This window comes from Belonocnema kinseyi, chromosome 5 (genome assembly GCF_010883055.1).
Source record: "Belonocnema kinseyi isolate 2016_QV_RU_SX_M_011 chromosome 5, B_treatae_v1, whole genome shotgun sequence".
In the NCBI taxonomy this organism is placed as follows: domain Eukaryota; kingdom Metazoa; phylum Arthropoda; class Insecta; order Hymenoptera; family Cynipidae; genus Belonocnema; species Belonocnema kinseyi.
This window is the reverse complement of record NC_046661.1, coordinates 116,105,406-116,122,384: the sequence shown is the minus strand read 5'-3', so window position 1 is coordinate 116,122,384 and position 16,979 is coordinate 116,105,406. Positions and strand designations below refer to the sequence as shown.

Sequence of the window (16,979 nt, the reverse complement as noted above, 5' to 3'; positions counted from 1 at the left end):
GCATAAAATCAGTTACTTTCACAAAAAAAACTGCAAATAATATCATTTTCCATGCCGTCATGAAGGCTGAAAAGGCTGCCAGCGCCACCTTAACTTTACGATTACGAATACGGGCCTTGCAGGCAGCTGTTCCTCACCTCACCTGAACTATCTATTACAGAAAAGCCGCCACACGTCAGTGACATCTTTTCAGTTAAAAAAAGTATCGCTTCCAGGTACAGGCTCAATCCTGCGCTGTGACCTTTCTACCCCCACAGTTCGACCATGCGTCACGGAAGCTTTCCTACAACTAGCAAACCCAGGAATCAAAGCAACGGCGATTCTGGTAACCGAGCGGAAAAACGGTATAGCTGAGAGAACTATATTTTGGTCCTCAGAACTAGATAGTATAGTTCTTTCACTAAAAATACCGGATGGTTCTCACAACTATACCAGTATAGGTGTAGCAAATATACTAGCATTCCTAAACGTCATATTGCTCCACGAAGGATACAAGTTCGTTGACGTGACAATACATGGTATGATAATCCTTTCAAAATTTGTGGTGCTAGCAAACTAAAAATCTACGCGTACACACACATACACACATACATACATTCGCAAAACCCGTTTTTCTTGTTCAGAAGGCCTCAAAACGTGGACATTTGACAAAAAAGATACCATACGAAGAAGCTTTTAGCAAAAAAAAGCGCCTCGAACAAATGACGCTTCTCTTCCACTTTAAGGTTAAAGTCGCACGTGGATATAAACCAGTGTATAGGTCCCGCGACAAATCAGTATATTTGTCTTACTTATACCGCATGGTTCGAGACCTATACCGCATAGTTCGTGGACTGTTTATCACGGTGGCCAGAAGCTTATCACTTAAAAAATATGTTTGCTGACACCATTCCAAGCACTCTCTTCACTTAGTGAATATCCAGGTTTGAACTACTATATCGGATCACAACGGACAGACTACAACTTGCTGTTTGTATCGACAGTTCAACGCAGTCATTAAGCCATAGCAATCTTTCCTCTGTACCTCTCGACGATTTCAAGCACCCTGAAACCCGTTTTGCACTAGAAGCATAGATCTTCAGGCAATCCATATAAAATATATTTGCCACCTTATTCTTGCGATGGTTAGTGTCGCTGCAGAGATATACCTACATGAGAATTGCGTAGTGCGAGAGCTAGTAGCAGTACTTTGTCCCAAAAGAGGAGAGGGCTCGTGGTGTTTCCCTGAAGTAAATTTAATTTTCTAAAAGGAGCATCAATCTCTCGTCGCATCTCGCGATGTGTGGATGAATCTTCAAGCTTTCCAACAGATAGATTATAAGCATCTATGAGAGGTAAAAGCAAAAGCTAAGTTTTTGCACTCATATGTCAATTAGTTGGTTCTTCCGGCAGCCTGCTAAACCTATTTTTTAAACACGTTTTTCGTTCATCTTTCCCCAGGCAGGTTTAATTTCCCGAACAACCATGTCGTTCAGGATATCAGTAAAGATCTTATTGAACGTGTTCAGATAACTTATTGGACTGTACATCTTTGGGTTGGACAAGTCCCTTTCTTCCGTGGGAGCAAGATGTGTCCTAACACCAAACGCTGCGGAATGACTGTCGCCGATTTTAAATATGAGGTGAAGATGTTGGCAACATTTTTGTGTTGGACATTCATTCTGAGATGTTAAGAGGTGGTCGCCAAGCTCTTTGAAGTTCTACAGTCGCTGCATGAAACATACCTAAGGTTGATTTCATATGTCGATTTAGTGTAGACGCTTTCACAGTTTGGTATAGCAGCTGCCCCAAAGCCATAGAACCGCACCACTAACGTCTCAACGTTTCAACGTTTTGTACGTCAACCCATTTAAAAATGGCGCAGCTATTGGTCCAAAGTTATGGGGCTGCTGTAGTATGAAAGCCTGTGCGGCTTCTGTACCAAGCTCCTTTCAATGCAGTGATTTCTCTAAAATGTGGTTGAACCTCGTAAATCTTTCTCCACAAAGTCTCTACCTCGTCGGGCTTGTGCGGATTTTGTACAGATACAGTGAGATCAGTGAAGAGGCGCGATGGGTCAGCTAGAAACTGTTGATCCACCTTGAACCATCTCTCCCTCCTCTATATTTTCCTCCTTGCGTAAGATGGCATCCGTATTTTGTCAACAATCCTGCTTGCTTGTAAGCAGCTATGATCTGTACAGTGTTTTATGGCAGATTCTCAGTTCTTGGGCGAACTTTCGCACCCTTTTCTTAAACGATCTACCAGATATTATGTCGTCAATCATACACTGAATACGGGACGCATTCTGCCTTGCCTATCCAATCTTCTTGTTTAGAGGATGCAAGCGTCTTTTGGTCTATTGGTCCATCTTCGATTTTGGCCTTCTATTTGAATCAGTCAAAGCTCTCGCCGCACCATAAACTAAACAATTGATGGTTCAGAGATCGGACTCTTTCGAAATATCTTCACGAAAGGGGGTATCCAATGCAGTCAGGTCTTGGGGCTTAGGAGGAACCTGGATGTTAATGTTCCTTCTTTTCCTGAAGTCGCGATCATCTCTCAGGAGGGGCCTACTTTCCGCTGTTAATTTTTCCACTTTCTCCTCTTCGACTGCAACTTGTTCATGTAACGGTTAGGGAAACGCTCCGCATACATATCTATTTTTCGAGAGGTAGACGACTTGATTTCGCAAAGAGTGATATAAAAACATGCTGAAACTTTATGTCTAGGTTTTTCTGACCAACAGAGTGTGCATACGCGCCATAAAGCCTCCGTGAACAGGGATAATACTGGCATCGTAGCAGTCTAGCAAGTCATCTTTGAGTTGGTCATCCTGTCAATTTGAATGTTTCGCGGGTTCGACGTCGTGTTTTCATCTAAATTATGTTCAACATCCCGAACTCTAGAGAGATGGCACTGTTTGCCGACAAAAGTATTTCACGAAAAAATGTTCGAGAAAAATGTCTCTGGTCACTTTTTTCTATCTCCCGTTATTTTCGCAATTTTTACGAAAATATTTATGAAATCCTATAATATTTATTTTTATCTTAACAATACAATTTAATGTTGTCATAAAAAACAAAAAGGCACATAATTAAACACCACTTTTACGTCAAGCCTTTGCCTTAGATGTCGGTATTTTTTAAATAATCGATACTCTCCATATTTTCTGACTTTTATTTTTCCACCATCACGTCGTTAAAACTATTAAATAATGCTTTTTTTAGTTTTTTGTGATAACATAAAATTGTATTGCTGAGAAAAACGAAGATTTTCGTTCTTCAGATAAAAAAAATTATCTCCAAACGATGGCAAGCTCGCATCGACCAACACTGGGGCTCTGCTGCTTGAAGCTAACAGAGGCCGATGGGACTAATGAACTGATCGGATTATTTCGTGGGATCCAGTGAGTCTGTCTTTGACATTGACGCCATCTGGAACGCGAATATATATCGCGAAGTAGTATCTCGAAATTATTAGAGCAATGTTGATGAAAAACCGCAGTAACTATTAATTCACTCTAATAAAAAAATGCAGTACTACGGTTTAAACTTAAACATTTACTGTAGGATTTCTTTTTAATATTTCATGCAAATTCAAATTTCTTCTAAATTGGTGGCGTTGACCCAGCTACCATAATAGGCTCTACGATTTTACAAAGAAAACAAAGAATGGTAGAAAGAGAGGAAGAAAGAGACTCCGATCGACTGCAAGCATCGGAGTCCCACTGTAGTGTTTTATAATGTTAAACTGTATAATGTTAACGTGAGAATTGTGAAAACTGTGTTTTTCGTAGACAATTAATCTAAGATTTATAAAAGTAAGTGTTTCTCTGTTAAACAATTTCTTCGCATCTCTGGTTATAGAACTGCGTCACATTAATTATACGATTACGCAGAAGTGCATGCTTTCCACTGAAAGTGTTTCGTTTATGCACAAATAGTTGCAAAAAAATATGTGCTTTAGGTGCTGCTGTCTTTAAATAGTTTACTCAAGTCAGTGACAGAGTATCTTAACCATCTTTTTTTTGCATATTTCAATTAATACAAGTGACTTTCTCTTAAAAGTGACCTAATCTTATATAGTCTCCCCTACGTATTTGAAGAGGATATATTTTTGGTTGACTCGATCTTTTTTATAGAAATTTTTTATTTTTACTAGTAAAACAGATATAAACAAATATATTTGATAAGTTTAGTATAGCCATAAGAGGTATATTTAAAAAAATCATATAATTATATGTTTAAACATTTCTTTTCACGATGCAGGTATTATGAACCATGGAGAGTAGTAGTGCCTGCTTTATTTTTTAACATACTTTTCACAATAATATTGGTTTGTGCAACGGGATGCTTCCTGCTTGGAATTTCCCGATTTGTTAACAATATTAACGAAATGTCCAATCGACTTCTGATTATTCATAATAATCTCCCTCACAGGTACTTTTAAATTAATTCTCTTCTTAAACTATAATACTTTATGGTAATATAAATTGTAAAACTCAAGAGAGGTAAATGTTTGCTTAAATAACATTTATTTTAAATTTCTATAAGAAGCACTATGTGGCCATAGGACCGGAAAATTCGAAAAGTGGGAAATTAAGGGAAATTTGTTGGAAGCGGGAAAAAGCCAAGAAATAATTGAGGACAATTAATTTTGTTATGGGGCAGTTTTTTAATTTTTAGTTTGAGTACAAAAACTTTTCCAATCATTTTAACTACTACTTGCTATGATATATGAAGTAATGTGAAATTGAACGAGTTCGTTTTGAAATTTTTTGGAATGGGTTCTAATTTTAAATTCTTTAATTTCAAAGACCTTGATGTTTAATGTTAAAAGCTTTAATTTGATGATATTGTAATTTTTACATCTCTTTAAAAATTTTTAAATCTGTCGAAGGCCATCGTGCTTTTTCTAATCGTTCTACGAGTGATATATGATATTTTGTTCGAAACTGCCATGCTTTAAGCCATCTTAACGCTTACTATTCTGAGGGCGTAATAGGCTCATATTACAGTGGTTTCGAATACATAATTTTAAATTGAAGAGGCAAACAATTTAATAATTTCTTGTTTATTCTTTGGGACACTTTTAAACTGGCACGTGTAAAATTAAATAATTTGGGAATTAATCTTAAAGATTACAAAATTGTGTTTCAAAATGAAAAAAAAACATTTTTCCCTATCGAAATTAAAATCTTATGACTGAACCTCAAATAGTTTAAAACAGTGCAATTTATAAAATAAAAGCCTTTTCATATACTTGAACGATTATAAATTGACGGTATTGAAAATCAAATCCAATAATATTGAAATATCTGGCCATGCTATATTTGAAATTCTAAAATTGAGCCTTAGAAAATAGTTTAATCTTCTACAATTTAAAACTGAAGGCGTTAATAGTCAAACAATTCTTAGTGTCTTTTTTAAAAGCTGTCAAATTTCCAAAGCTCGAAATAATAATTGTTCAATTTTGACAGCTTCAGCATTAAAATTGTACAGATGAAAATATTTTTTATCTAAAGATTGTCAATCATTTCAAAATTTTCAAGTGGTTACAATACTGATGTTTTTAGGTTGAAATTTTTCAATCACGATATTCGATATAAATATATTATATTATTAATTTAATAATCATTTTTGGATATTTAATAAAAATTGGATTATTACTTCATTCATTGAATTCTATTAAACTAATTATATGAATAATTTCTATTAATCATATAAGATTATAGATATGTTAATTTGGTGACTGCTTTTTCAATACCTCAAATTATAAATGGTTTCATTTTGAAGGCTTGAATTCGAAAATTTAAATGACCATGGGGAGGTTTTTGTATTTCTGAAAAAATCAAAAAATAACTGGGAATTATTTTCTGAGTGTTGAGTGTAGCCACCCTGAAAATATCAATTCATTTTGGAAATCTTATTTCTTACCTTAAAGTGGCTGCCAAAATCTTCAGGAGTTTCTTAATATCTATAATATTCATGGACACAACGTTTGCAGATATCTTTTCTCCATAAAAGTAAGAATCTTAACTCACTAATATTATGTTAAGCTTTTTTCAATAAAGTAATTAAAATAACCAATATTTTTAGTTTGGATCATGGATAATGATGGTTGGTTGGATCATCGGGACAGTTCTTTTGATTTTACGTGTTGTTTGTATAAAAGATTTTAGATTAATGAAAGTTGAGCTATATGAAATGCCTCCAGAGATGTTTGAAAGCGAAGCTTTAAAAAGAGCTAATGGAGAAAGCGTAGAAGCTCCGATTCCAAAAAAGCGGATCAAATTGACTCATCCCCTCGGCTGCTGTCGCACGAAAAAAAGAAAAGAAGAATAAATTTGTCTTCTATTTAATTCCAAGTATTTCATTTATAATATTCAATGAAAATAATGTTTATAATGATAGCTGCGTCTAGTCGCCCCGAAAAATTCTGGGAGTTGGAAAAGGGGATGGATTTTGAAAAATATTTGACTAGTCCTCTCGAATTTGTGGATGGTGAGACACTTCGTAAAATAATAAAAACATTATTAACTGAAAGTGGGTTTAATGGCTTTTATTGTAGAATTTTAAGTTAATTTCGTTGTCAATCGAATTACTTTTCACACTTTTTCGTCAACTTGGCTTTTGTGATTGCTCGTTGTTTCATCATAATCGGATTTTCTAAAAAACGAATGGAAGTTTTCAGTTTATGATTTTTAGTCCGCAAGACGGCTCTTTTTCTCCCTAAAGCTACGACTTCATTTTGTATTCTTTCTTCAATATTATTGAATTCTTCCCATTTCTTCATTTGCTCAGTGATGTAGGTCTCCGTAAAAATAGAATTTTCTCTTACAACATTCAGTAGCTGAAACAAAATATGGTTATAGAACAATTTTTTACACAATTGAAATTATTCAACCACTACGCTGGCGGACCGAAGGAACCGAATTGAGCTTCTACTAAGTACCCGTAAAAACCCCATTGGGTCCCCATTCGGTTCCTTTTTAAAAAAAACTCAAAAAAAAAGCAAGATCAAATTTTAAACTGTTGAAATTCGGATTCTACCTTAAATTTTCTATTAGAAACTCACAGAGTAATCGCAATACTTTTTTTAGCAGCGTTACAAATTTTTTTAAATGTCATTAACTTCTGCTAAAGGTGACTTCAAGCGCATCCATAAAAGCTCAAGTAGTATGTTGCGCGCGAAGTTTGAAAATAAAATTCACTCTTGCTTGCATCGCAGCGTTGTTGTCTGAGGTTTCCATTGCGTGCTGCTACCATCCAGACAAAATTCTTAAAGTTACCGACGAAATGCTTATTAACTGCTACTAAAATAAGATGCACTTGAAGTCGCTTTCGCCCCATGTAAATGACAGGTATTTTATTTTTTAAAGTTTTTGAAGCTGCAAGAAAAAGTATGGCGATTACTCCGTGAGTTTATAATGCAAATTTTAACGTAGAATCCGAATTTCAACAATTCGAAAGTTGATTTTGCTGCTTTTTTTAGTTTTTCCAAAAGGAACCGAATGGGTTCTTTACGGGCACTTTGTTAAGGCTCCATTCGGTTCCTTCGTTCCGCCAGGGTAGCAATAAACAGAAGAGCTCAGATAACTGTTTCCTCGACACAAAGCTTAAAATTAAACTCAATTAAAATACGTAGAAATAATATCGTCAAATTTTTTGAATACCTATAAACAATCCCATTTCGCAGATTTTTATCTTCTGTAGAAAAAAAGAATAAGAATATGATTATTTTTTGCTGAAATCGTTTTGTTGAACTGAGACGCAATGTTTTCACGATATTAAAGTAATTGAAAATTGAATTTAAAAAACGAGATTTTATTTTTATTGTATTTACAATGTTTGAAATATGACGACAGTTGTACGCATTTTAATACAGTTTAATTGGAAAGTTTTTACCGGGCCAACATGTTGGCCACTTTAGAGTCAAACAGTGGTACCAAACGCGGACATCTCTGGGTATGTTCCGATTTGAGCAGTTGAGAGTTATTTAAAGTTTCAAAGTTGGCAATGCCAATGTATAAGCATAGGCTGCCGGTGCGCAATGATGCCTATGCTTATATATGGCATTGCCAACTTTGAAACTTTAAAAAACTCTCATATACTCAAATCGGAACATACCCATTGACATGTGCAATAGTGATTCCTGTTTAGTTTTAAATTGACACATTGCGTTACATAACCTAAAAATACACATGACTGCGCATGTCAGAGATATCCGCGTTGTGACATCTAAATTTTCAAATTCAAACGCTAAAAGCAAACAATTCATCATTTTATTAAATTAAAGTATGCAAATAAGAATTTCCGAATTAATTAATGATGGTTTTTTACTCGTCGGGGTATCGAATGTTAATCACATACGAGCGTGGTTAGCGCTCGGGTGGGTGACATTAGTGATTCTCGCTTAATGAAAGGGTTTTATTTGTAGCTATCGTCTGTGAAAGACGGGGATTCAGGTACATGTACCAAACTTTCGCTTTGAGTACGGTGTCGGGGGTTGCCTTCAAATAGCCTTGGACTGAATTCGGGGGGGCGCGAAATGCGAAAACATTCAGGGTTGCCTGAACCGTTTCAAATTGGAATGCATGCCATTGCGCAATATACTTGACTGCGTAGTCGCGCACTGCAGCCCTTTCTAAACGACTGTCGCAACCGCTCTCAGCCTGCTCCCCTGAGAAACTGTAGGGGCCACCAGTTCTAGGAAGGCTGGAAACGGAGTGACTGAGAGCGGTAGTTTGGTGTACATTAAAACCTACAAAGATATACAGGCAAATGATAAAAACATTCAATATTGAACAATTTTGAAATCAAAACATCAGTATGAGGCCAATTGGAAGCTTTTAAAATTAAACCTTTTCAAGCTGGAAACATTTAAAATTGTTCAATTCCACCTCCCCCCCCCCCCACTCTAAAAGTTCGGATTTCAATGGTGTTTTGATTGGAAGGGAAAGTATAACAATGGCAAAAAGAATGTTTATAGAGTAAACTTGTAAACTAAAACACATTGTAATAGAATGTCTAAAACTATATTTGCAACTTGAACATTGGAAGAAGTAAAACCCCGCCATCCCCTCACACGAGATTCACGTATTTTGTGAGTAGCCGCACTGTTTCGAGGTCTTGAAAAAGAAAAATAGTTAAAATTGAAAAATTTCATACAGAGTATATTCGAAATAAGAACGTTCAAAATTGAACCATTTTACATTAATCGCAATAAAAGTTTAGCAGGCTGAAAAAAAATTACTGAAAAATATTTAATTAGTAAGACTCGAGGTAAGACTTTAAATTCGAAATTTAACGTTTTTAATTCGATTCAACTTAATTATCAAGGCATTCAAGGAATTTTGGAATCAGAGTTAAGTTTTGTACAATGCAAATTTTTAACTAGGAATTTTAAATTCTTCAATTAAAAATTGTACAACTTAATGCGATTTAATTTTAAATTGTTTATTTTTTTAAATTTCCATTTTATTCTCGATGTGATTTTGAATGTCATAAATTTATGATTGTTTCAGTTCCATGTCATTTTCCGGTTTTCCTGGCCTAGTGGCTATTCTGTTTCAGTATTTTGAAAATCAAAATCATCGTCCAATATTATTTCGTATGAGGGTAAAAATAAAAAAATCAACACAGTATAAATAGTCCCAAGTGCCTGACTTTATGGAAATTCCGACTATTATGGAAGTCCGACTATTTTTAGAATGAATGAACTTCGAAGGTTTACAATATTTAAAATTCTTCATTTTTCACCGATGAAACCGAGAGTGAATGTTTTTATTACAGAAATCTCATTTTTCAAGAATAGAGCCTATTCCATCACTTTGAAAATAATTTGAACTACATGATATTATGATATACCTCTGAATAATTTGTATCATGTATAGAAATCCCTTCTAATCCTTTCAGGTAGTAGCCCGGTGTGATGGGTAAAAAAAAAACAATTTTTTTAGATTTTTCGTGGTAAGAACATCTAGAAAATATACTCCAAAAGTTTAGGACCGAGATTTAAAATATTTGTAAAGTTACAGCCAGAATAAGAGAGCGCGTCGTAGTGTGTAAGGAAGTATATCGACGCGCCAACAGTAGCTTCTCGGATTGTGAAGAATTATTCTATGCTCTAGGCATACTTGCTTAGTGTAAGTATACTTTTTTTTATCAAAAATCTGTTATCAAAACTTTAAACGCGTTTTTTTTGAAACCACGTTTTCGACATTTTGGGGAAGCACTGCGACTAAGAACTATTCAACCGATTTGTCTCAAAATTTTACCTGTTATTCTAGACACATATATCTAAGTACGAAACCTCTAAAACATTTGATTTTTTAATAATAAATTAACTTTTTTAACAATTAATTGAAAAAAATCCATTTAAAAAAAATTTACAAGTCCGCCATTTTTTATATGCAGAAGGCTATGTGCTTCCCCGAAACAACTCACCTTTTTCAAGGACTCCACTTTGACATAAGAAATAAAAAACAAATAATGCAAAATTAATAATTAAAATATTTTTGTACACTTTGAGTCAGCAATAAAAATATGTAAAAATTTCAAAACGATCACATTACACCGGGCTACTACCTTATATCTATTTGAACTTTGCTGGACATTTTTTTAAATACCCGGAAATCTTTCAAATCTTTCTATTATTTTGAACTGTTTTAAAGGACCGGTCTGCCATGCTTTTACCGGGTTAGTTGGTGAATCCCAGTCCGCTTCTAAACGCTAATTTTTACAAATAAATCAAATTAAAATTTTTTAAACTGTAGATATTTAAAGATATTTAAGTTCGAAGCAAATAGTTAAATTGTTTATGAATTTATTAATTAAAAAATATTCAATAATAATTTTAAATAATTTACATTTGGAAGTGTTCTAATGCTTTGAATTATTTAATTTTGTAGTTAAGTATCAAAAATTTATATCGAACGATTTTCAGGTATCGAAGTTTTAATTTTTTACTTTTTAATACTTCGATAAATTTTTGGTAACCGGGAAATGAGCAGAAACTTGTATATATTTTTACAAACCACCCTGCTTATGCATTTATTTTGAAAATTATACTGTTAAAAGATTCAAAAAACAATTTTTATGATAAAAGTTTTGTGTTAAACTTATTATAAAATTTATTTTCAAAGTGTGTGTTCAATTAATAAAAGATATACCGGATATCTATTTAAAAAATATTAAACCTGCAATGGGTAAAGAAATACACGCATTCTACTATGGAAAAATGCGGTTACATTTTCGCATATTTAAATGATTTTTCTCTCTTACCAAATAAATTTTAAATAATCAGTGCAATAGGTAATATAGAAAGACTCACGTATTATCATATCCTATCATTAAAATTTCTTCAGGGTGAATTGAAGTCAGTAGTTTTCTTGAAACATGATGTATTTTTGATTTTTATCCATTAAAGAAATTAAAAAATAAAATTACTTTTCCTCTAAATAATTTTCGAAGTTAAAAAAAATTGTAACCCATTACTTTTTAATCTGGCATACAACTCTCCACAATATGATTTGAAACATACCACAGGATAAGTAAAATATATCTTCTGTAGTTTTCTGATGTTCTCTCTCTGCTCCTCTACTCGGTCCATCAGCGATTGTTTATGTCTCAACAAATTACCATAGTATTCAGTAGTAAGTCCTAACCCTAAAGATTCCAACTTGCAAAGATTATTATTTATGTTCTTCAAAATATTCTTATATTGAATGTAAGTGATCCGGACTTGAGTCATTTCGAGCGAACGTTGTTTTCGCTTCTCTATTAGTTTTTTGGTATCATCCTCTGACAGTCGTCTTCCAGTACCTGAGATCCTGAGCCCAAGAGCTTGTTCGAATTCTAAATTACTCAATTCATCAGAAACCTTATTGAATTCGGTTTCAATTGATAATAAATTTGTTTCTAAGTTCTGAGTCCGGATTTTAAATAGATTCATTCGACATTCGGTCTTGAATTTCATTTTGTAGTATTCCTCCAAAGTTACTTTGTATCTACAAAGTTTAATTAATTTTTTTTTATTACGAATTTCGTCAACTTTTTTATAATATTTGTGTATGATCGATTTTGGATCAAATATTGCAGAGATTTTAACAGTTTGTTCTACATTTTCCCTCAATCACTATAACTAAAAAATTCATGCTTATGAAACTGAATTTGAAGATATAATATTAAAAACAAACTGAAAATTAAAAAATTAAAATAGGAATTGTAGACGCCCTAGCGTAACAGCAAAAAAACCCAGAAAACTGTGAAATTGTAAAGCAGCCCTGGCGGACCGAAGGAAACGAATGGAGCCTCTACAAAGTACCCGTAAAGACCCCATTCGGTTCCTTCTTAAAAAACTCAAAAAAGTAGCAAGATCAACTTTTAAACTGTTGAAATTCGGATTCTAAGTTAAATTTTCTATAGAAGGTCACGGAATAATCGCAATAGTTTTTTTCCAACGGTAAAAAGATTTTAAAAAATGACATGTAACGCCTGTTGACTGATACTCTTCAAACGCATCATCTGTAAGTAGCAGTCAACAGGCGTTATAGAATTTATATATTTTTTTAACTTTTTACCACTGCAAAAAAAGTATTGCGATTACTTTGTGAGTTTCCAATCGAAAATTTAACTTAGAATCCGAATTTCAACAGTTTAAAAGTGGATCTTGCTGCTTTTTTGAGTTTTTTAAAACGGAACCGAATGGGGACTCAATGGGGCCCTTACGGGTACTTTGTAGAGGTTCCATTATGTTCCTGCGGTATGCCAGGGAGTAGCCGGAAGAATTAAATAAATTGGATTTCGAAGCCTCAAAAGTAAGCCAAAATTTTTAAATCAGAATCATTTCAAGTTTTCTTTTATCGAAATTTAAAATTGATCAATTGTTTATTTTATTGTACTCAAAAAACGTTACAAAATTAATAAAGATAAATTCGAAGTTTTTCAAATTGTGCAGTATTGAATCGGATCAGGTAACCTTTAATATTATGCACCTTACCATTAAAAACCTCTGATATCTTCATGTTGCTAGAAGCTTAAATAAGTATTCAGATTTTTCAAAACTAATTTGACTGGAAATAAAACAAAATAAATTTAACTTTTACCTTAAATCGTTGTGAACCATAGTTTGATCTAGACCTTTTTCAACAGTATCCATTCTTGAACAAGCAACAAGTACTTTACAACAATTTTGGTGAAGATAATTGTTCTTCAGTTTTAAAATTTTATGTTCATTCATTGCTGACCTTATTTGCGTTATCAAATTTATTCTCTCTTCGATTGTAAGTGACTTTCTTAAAACTTCATCTCCAATTGATATTATTTTTTCTCTACTTCCTTCATCTGATTGTTTATAATATGAGAATTCATCTGCTTCTTTCTCGTCTTCATAAGTATGTTCAAAAACTTCTTTTTCTTCTTTATATTCATCTTCAATATCATCCAAAATATATGAATTATAATAACTTTTTACAGGTATTCCTACCAAATGAGAAAAATCTTCGTCGCTTAATATTGGTTCTAATTTGTGAAATTGTACAGTATCTTCTTCTTTTTCGTTTTTAAAGTTTTCTTGTGTTTCTCCTTTGATTTTTTCCATAAATATTCTTGAAAAACGTTCCTCAATTTCTTCTTGTTCATTGTCGCAGTAAAATAATTCTCTTTGGGAATTGTTGTCGTATTCAAAGAATGCATCGTGTTTGCCTTGAAATAATTTTTTTCTTATAATTGGAGTTCGTTTATCAAGATTATAGTCTTGACACATGAACTTTAATTATGATATCTCCTTCAGAAAATCTATCTTCATTTAGGAAAATATATCTTTTTCAGAAGAATATCGAAATAATAGTTGAAAATTAACCTACCGTTACTAAATATTTCGCCTAGATTAACTTCGTTTCCACTAGTTTGTAAATCTTGAAAGTGTTAAAGAGAAATAATAATTAGCTCAATTAAATTATGAATTCACTCAAAATGTTTATAATAAAATAATGTTACCATTTAATAAAGTCTCCTTAAATGTAACAGCCATATAAAATTTACAGTGTAAAATATTGTAAAAAGGTTATTTATCTATGAAAGATCAAAGGGTTATTATCAGTTATTAGGAGAAACAGTTGAAAAACACAAGTGTTAATCAAAGTTTAAAACGACATTCCATTGATGTGAAAAAGTCGAAGAACAAAATAAATTGAAACTATATTATTATAATTATTTCTGTTTACTTTCACATAGCTTCATTGAAAATTATAAAGGTCAAAATTGAATTCTCATCTTGAATCTGAAAATTAAAATAAACAAAAAATAATAAGTTTAAGAAAATTAGCCCTGCCAGAAGAAAAAGTATTCAAACCAGGGGCGGCCCCAGAAAAAAATTTCAGGAGGGGGGGGGTCAAAAAAATATAAATATGCATATTCCATGCATAGCTTAGCGGCCTCGGCCTTTAATACGAAAGGCCAAAAGTTTCAGAGGGGAGGGGCTTGAACCCCCTAAACACCTCCCATGGATCCGCCACTGATTCAAACGAATAGGAATTAGCTGATTCAAATGGATAGCCATTTTTTATCTGTTTCAGTTATCACTTTTCATTCATTTTAATTATTCACTATCCGTTATTACATTTTGAAATCATTATTCAAATATTCACTTTAATACTTTTCAATATCTGAAGTGAAATCACTATCTTCTTGAATACTTTTCAATACGAAAATTGTGAATCCATTCCTATTCAGTTCTATACTCGAAATGGCCTACCGATATCCGTTTGAAGCCGACATTTCGACGTGTCCAAAGGACAAGGTGCATGGAATTTGTAAATATCATATTTAAAATTATTATATTATTCCTATTTTAACATTAAGTTTTAAAATATTTATTTGATATTATACTCAGTCGAATAATAAAAATTATAATAATAACGTAGTTCAATGTAGAATAGTTCGTTGCGTAGATCCACATGAAAATGCCAGCAGTTCGCTTGCATGACATTGTGTTCTGTACAAATACAAACTGAGATTATTTTAATTTTTAAATATTGAGCATTGGCATGTTCGTCTGTTTTGCTGGTGTTCATTCTACTAATCATTCTCGACACATTATCCATAAGACTGACAGTTTAAAAGGGTCTACTTGTAAGAAAACAGAACACTTATCTGCTTTCCTTTCAAATCTACTTAAGTAAACTATATGCTGAGAAACTCATTTGCGAAAATCGCTACTAATTTTATTTTACAATGAGTACCATAGATTAGCTGCCATTTATGCTCGTTTATAATCTGCGATAAATTTTGGTTTTAGCGTTTAGGAAAATAGATTCAAAATGCTAGTTTTTATTGCGGTTTCGTTATGTAAAGATTTTTTATAGATATATTTTTAAGCTTAAAGTTTACATTATTATGGTTCACATTTTGTGTTTCAGAATTGAGTAGTTTTATTAGGGTTCTGGAAAATTTCTAGTAGGGATAGACACCTGTGAGAGTGGGCGGGGAAGTATTTTAGGGCGGTATATCGGATAAACGAAGGACTCAGATGGAATGCAAAAAGGAAGTAGATATGCCTCATCCATCGTTAAGGGGGGGGGGGGGAGTTCTAACACCCAAAACTCCTTCTTTGGCTACGCCACTCTTAATATTATTATTTAACTTAAGGGTGTTGAAACCAGGACCCAACCTTAAAATTGAATTCCCTGATTTTACTCCATATTACTATATTAGCTATATAATTATGTATTATGATATATATATTATATTCATGATTTAAATTTATTTCATTTCATTTTATATTCATGATTTAAACAAATTTCATTAAAAAGTACAATTTTGGCTATTGTTCGACATACAAACTTCGTTCCTTCAGTTTATAATACACTACACATAACTAATATTTAATCTGAAAATACTCAGATAATTATTGATAGTTTTTATTAATATTGATATTATACCATTAGGCCACATCCTTGTGGTGTAAGCGTTAATCAGTCTCTTGCATTTGTAGCATTAATATTGATATCTTCATGTAAAATAGGCTTTCGATACCAAGGTTTGCCCCATAAGTACCTTTGGCAATCGCAAAGTGCCATAGATAGTGGCAATCGTGTGAGGCAAAAGAGAAGAAGGCTCGGCAAAGAGGCATCAATCTCTCTGTGCACTTCACTATGTGTGGATGAACCTTTCAAGCTTTCCATCGACAAATAGATGCCAGGTTGAATTAAAAGTTTTCCGGTGGTAAATCCAGGCCATCAATAAGCTGCGCTGATCGTATTCTGCGTATTCACAGACGAATCTATCGATTAGCGCAGGTTCTCCGACTTCCTGCTACGAGTTTATTTTAGCCGCGTTCGTAAAGCTGAAAGAGCTTTAACAAAAGAGAATTCACAATCACTGAATTTCAGTTGTCGATGGTTTGCGCGTTCCAACAAGTGCGCACCTTAGGCGTGCTCAGATTTGCGATTCGCATGCGCAGCGTGCGATGACCATGTGTCCATGCAGCGGGCAGATTTTTAAAATTTATTTTCGAAATTTTTAGGGGGGGGGAGGCCAAAAATTCCGAAATCGTCAAAATAACAAAGACCAAATACATAATTTAAAAAAGGGCTAAGCAACTACCGCAGGGTCCAACTGCGGAAACAACTGCAATCTAAGAATGATACCGACTTCCAGTAAAAACCTTCGTAAATCACAAGTATGGCCAAGTGTCACGACCGTAAAATGGGTAGGCACAGGGCATGATGAAATTTAAACTAGATGCCGATGAAACGCTGATGTGACTTGAGGACACGAAGCGACCCAAGGATGACAGCTATCTGCATACATATCTGAAGGGTCTTGTCATATTTTTGGTACGTGGGTATGGCTTTAAGGTTACGTACCAATGATAGTTTTGCACCTCCGAAAGCACCGATCACACGAACAATGACTTAACTGAATATTTTGGGTACGGTAGTTCAGAACCGAAGGAACGAAGGTTATTCGTCTTTCTCGCTCCTCAAGTAGCGC

The 16,979-nt window shown here is 33.6% G+C and overlaps 2 protein-coding genes across 2 annotated transcripts in view; one reads left to right on the top strand and one right to left on the bottom strand.

Moving 5' to 3' along the window:
- The window catches only part of LOC117173066, a 73,650-nt gene extending 67,182 nt beyond the window's left edge, over positions 1-6,468 (top strand). Inside the window, exons 4-6 of the mRNA XM_033361445.1 lie at positions 4,251-4,421; positions 5,926-6,007; positions 6,081-6,468. Of these exons, the coding sequence (XP_033217336.1) occupies positions 4,251-4,421; positions 5,926-6,007; positions 6,081-6,326 (499 nt within the window). The 3' untranslated portion in view covers positions 6,327-6,468. The remainder of the gene's footprint in view (positions 1-4,250; positions 4,422-5,925; positions 6,008-6,080) is intronic.
- A 74-nt stretch (positions 6,469-6,542) lies between these two features.
- Positions 6,543-14,100, bottom strand: LOC117173117. The gene is made up of 5 exons (XM_033361511.1): positions 13,983-14,100; positions 13,850-13,900; positions 13,091-13,688; positions 11,527-11,992; positions 6,543-6,834 (listed from the first exon to the last, which is right to left on the bottom strand). The coding sequence occupies exons 1-5, from the start codon at positions 14,014-14,016 to the stop codon at positions 6,583-6,585; spliced, it is 1,401 nt and encodes a 466-aa protein (XP_033217402.1). The 5' UTR covers positions 14,017-14,100; the 3' UTR covers positions 6,543-6,582.
- Positions 14,101-16,979: the final 2,879 nt, after the last annotated feature.

What these genes read in the sequence shown, in the direction of transcription:
- LOC117173117 (XM_033361511.1), bottom strand. Translation starts at nt 14,016, where the DNA reads ATGGCTGTTACATTTAAGGAGACTTTATTAAATG. An exon ending in TAAGGAGACTTTATTAAATG is followed by an intron (nt 13,901 to 13,982) that starts GTAACATTATTT and finishes AACACTTTCAAG; the next exon opens with ATTTACAAACTAGTGGAAAC. An exon ending in ATGGTTCACAACGATTTAAG is followed by an intron (nt 11,993 to 13,090) that starts GTAAAAGTTAAA and finishes TAAACTTTGTAG; the next exon opens with ATACAAAGTAACTTTGGAGG.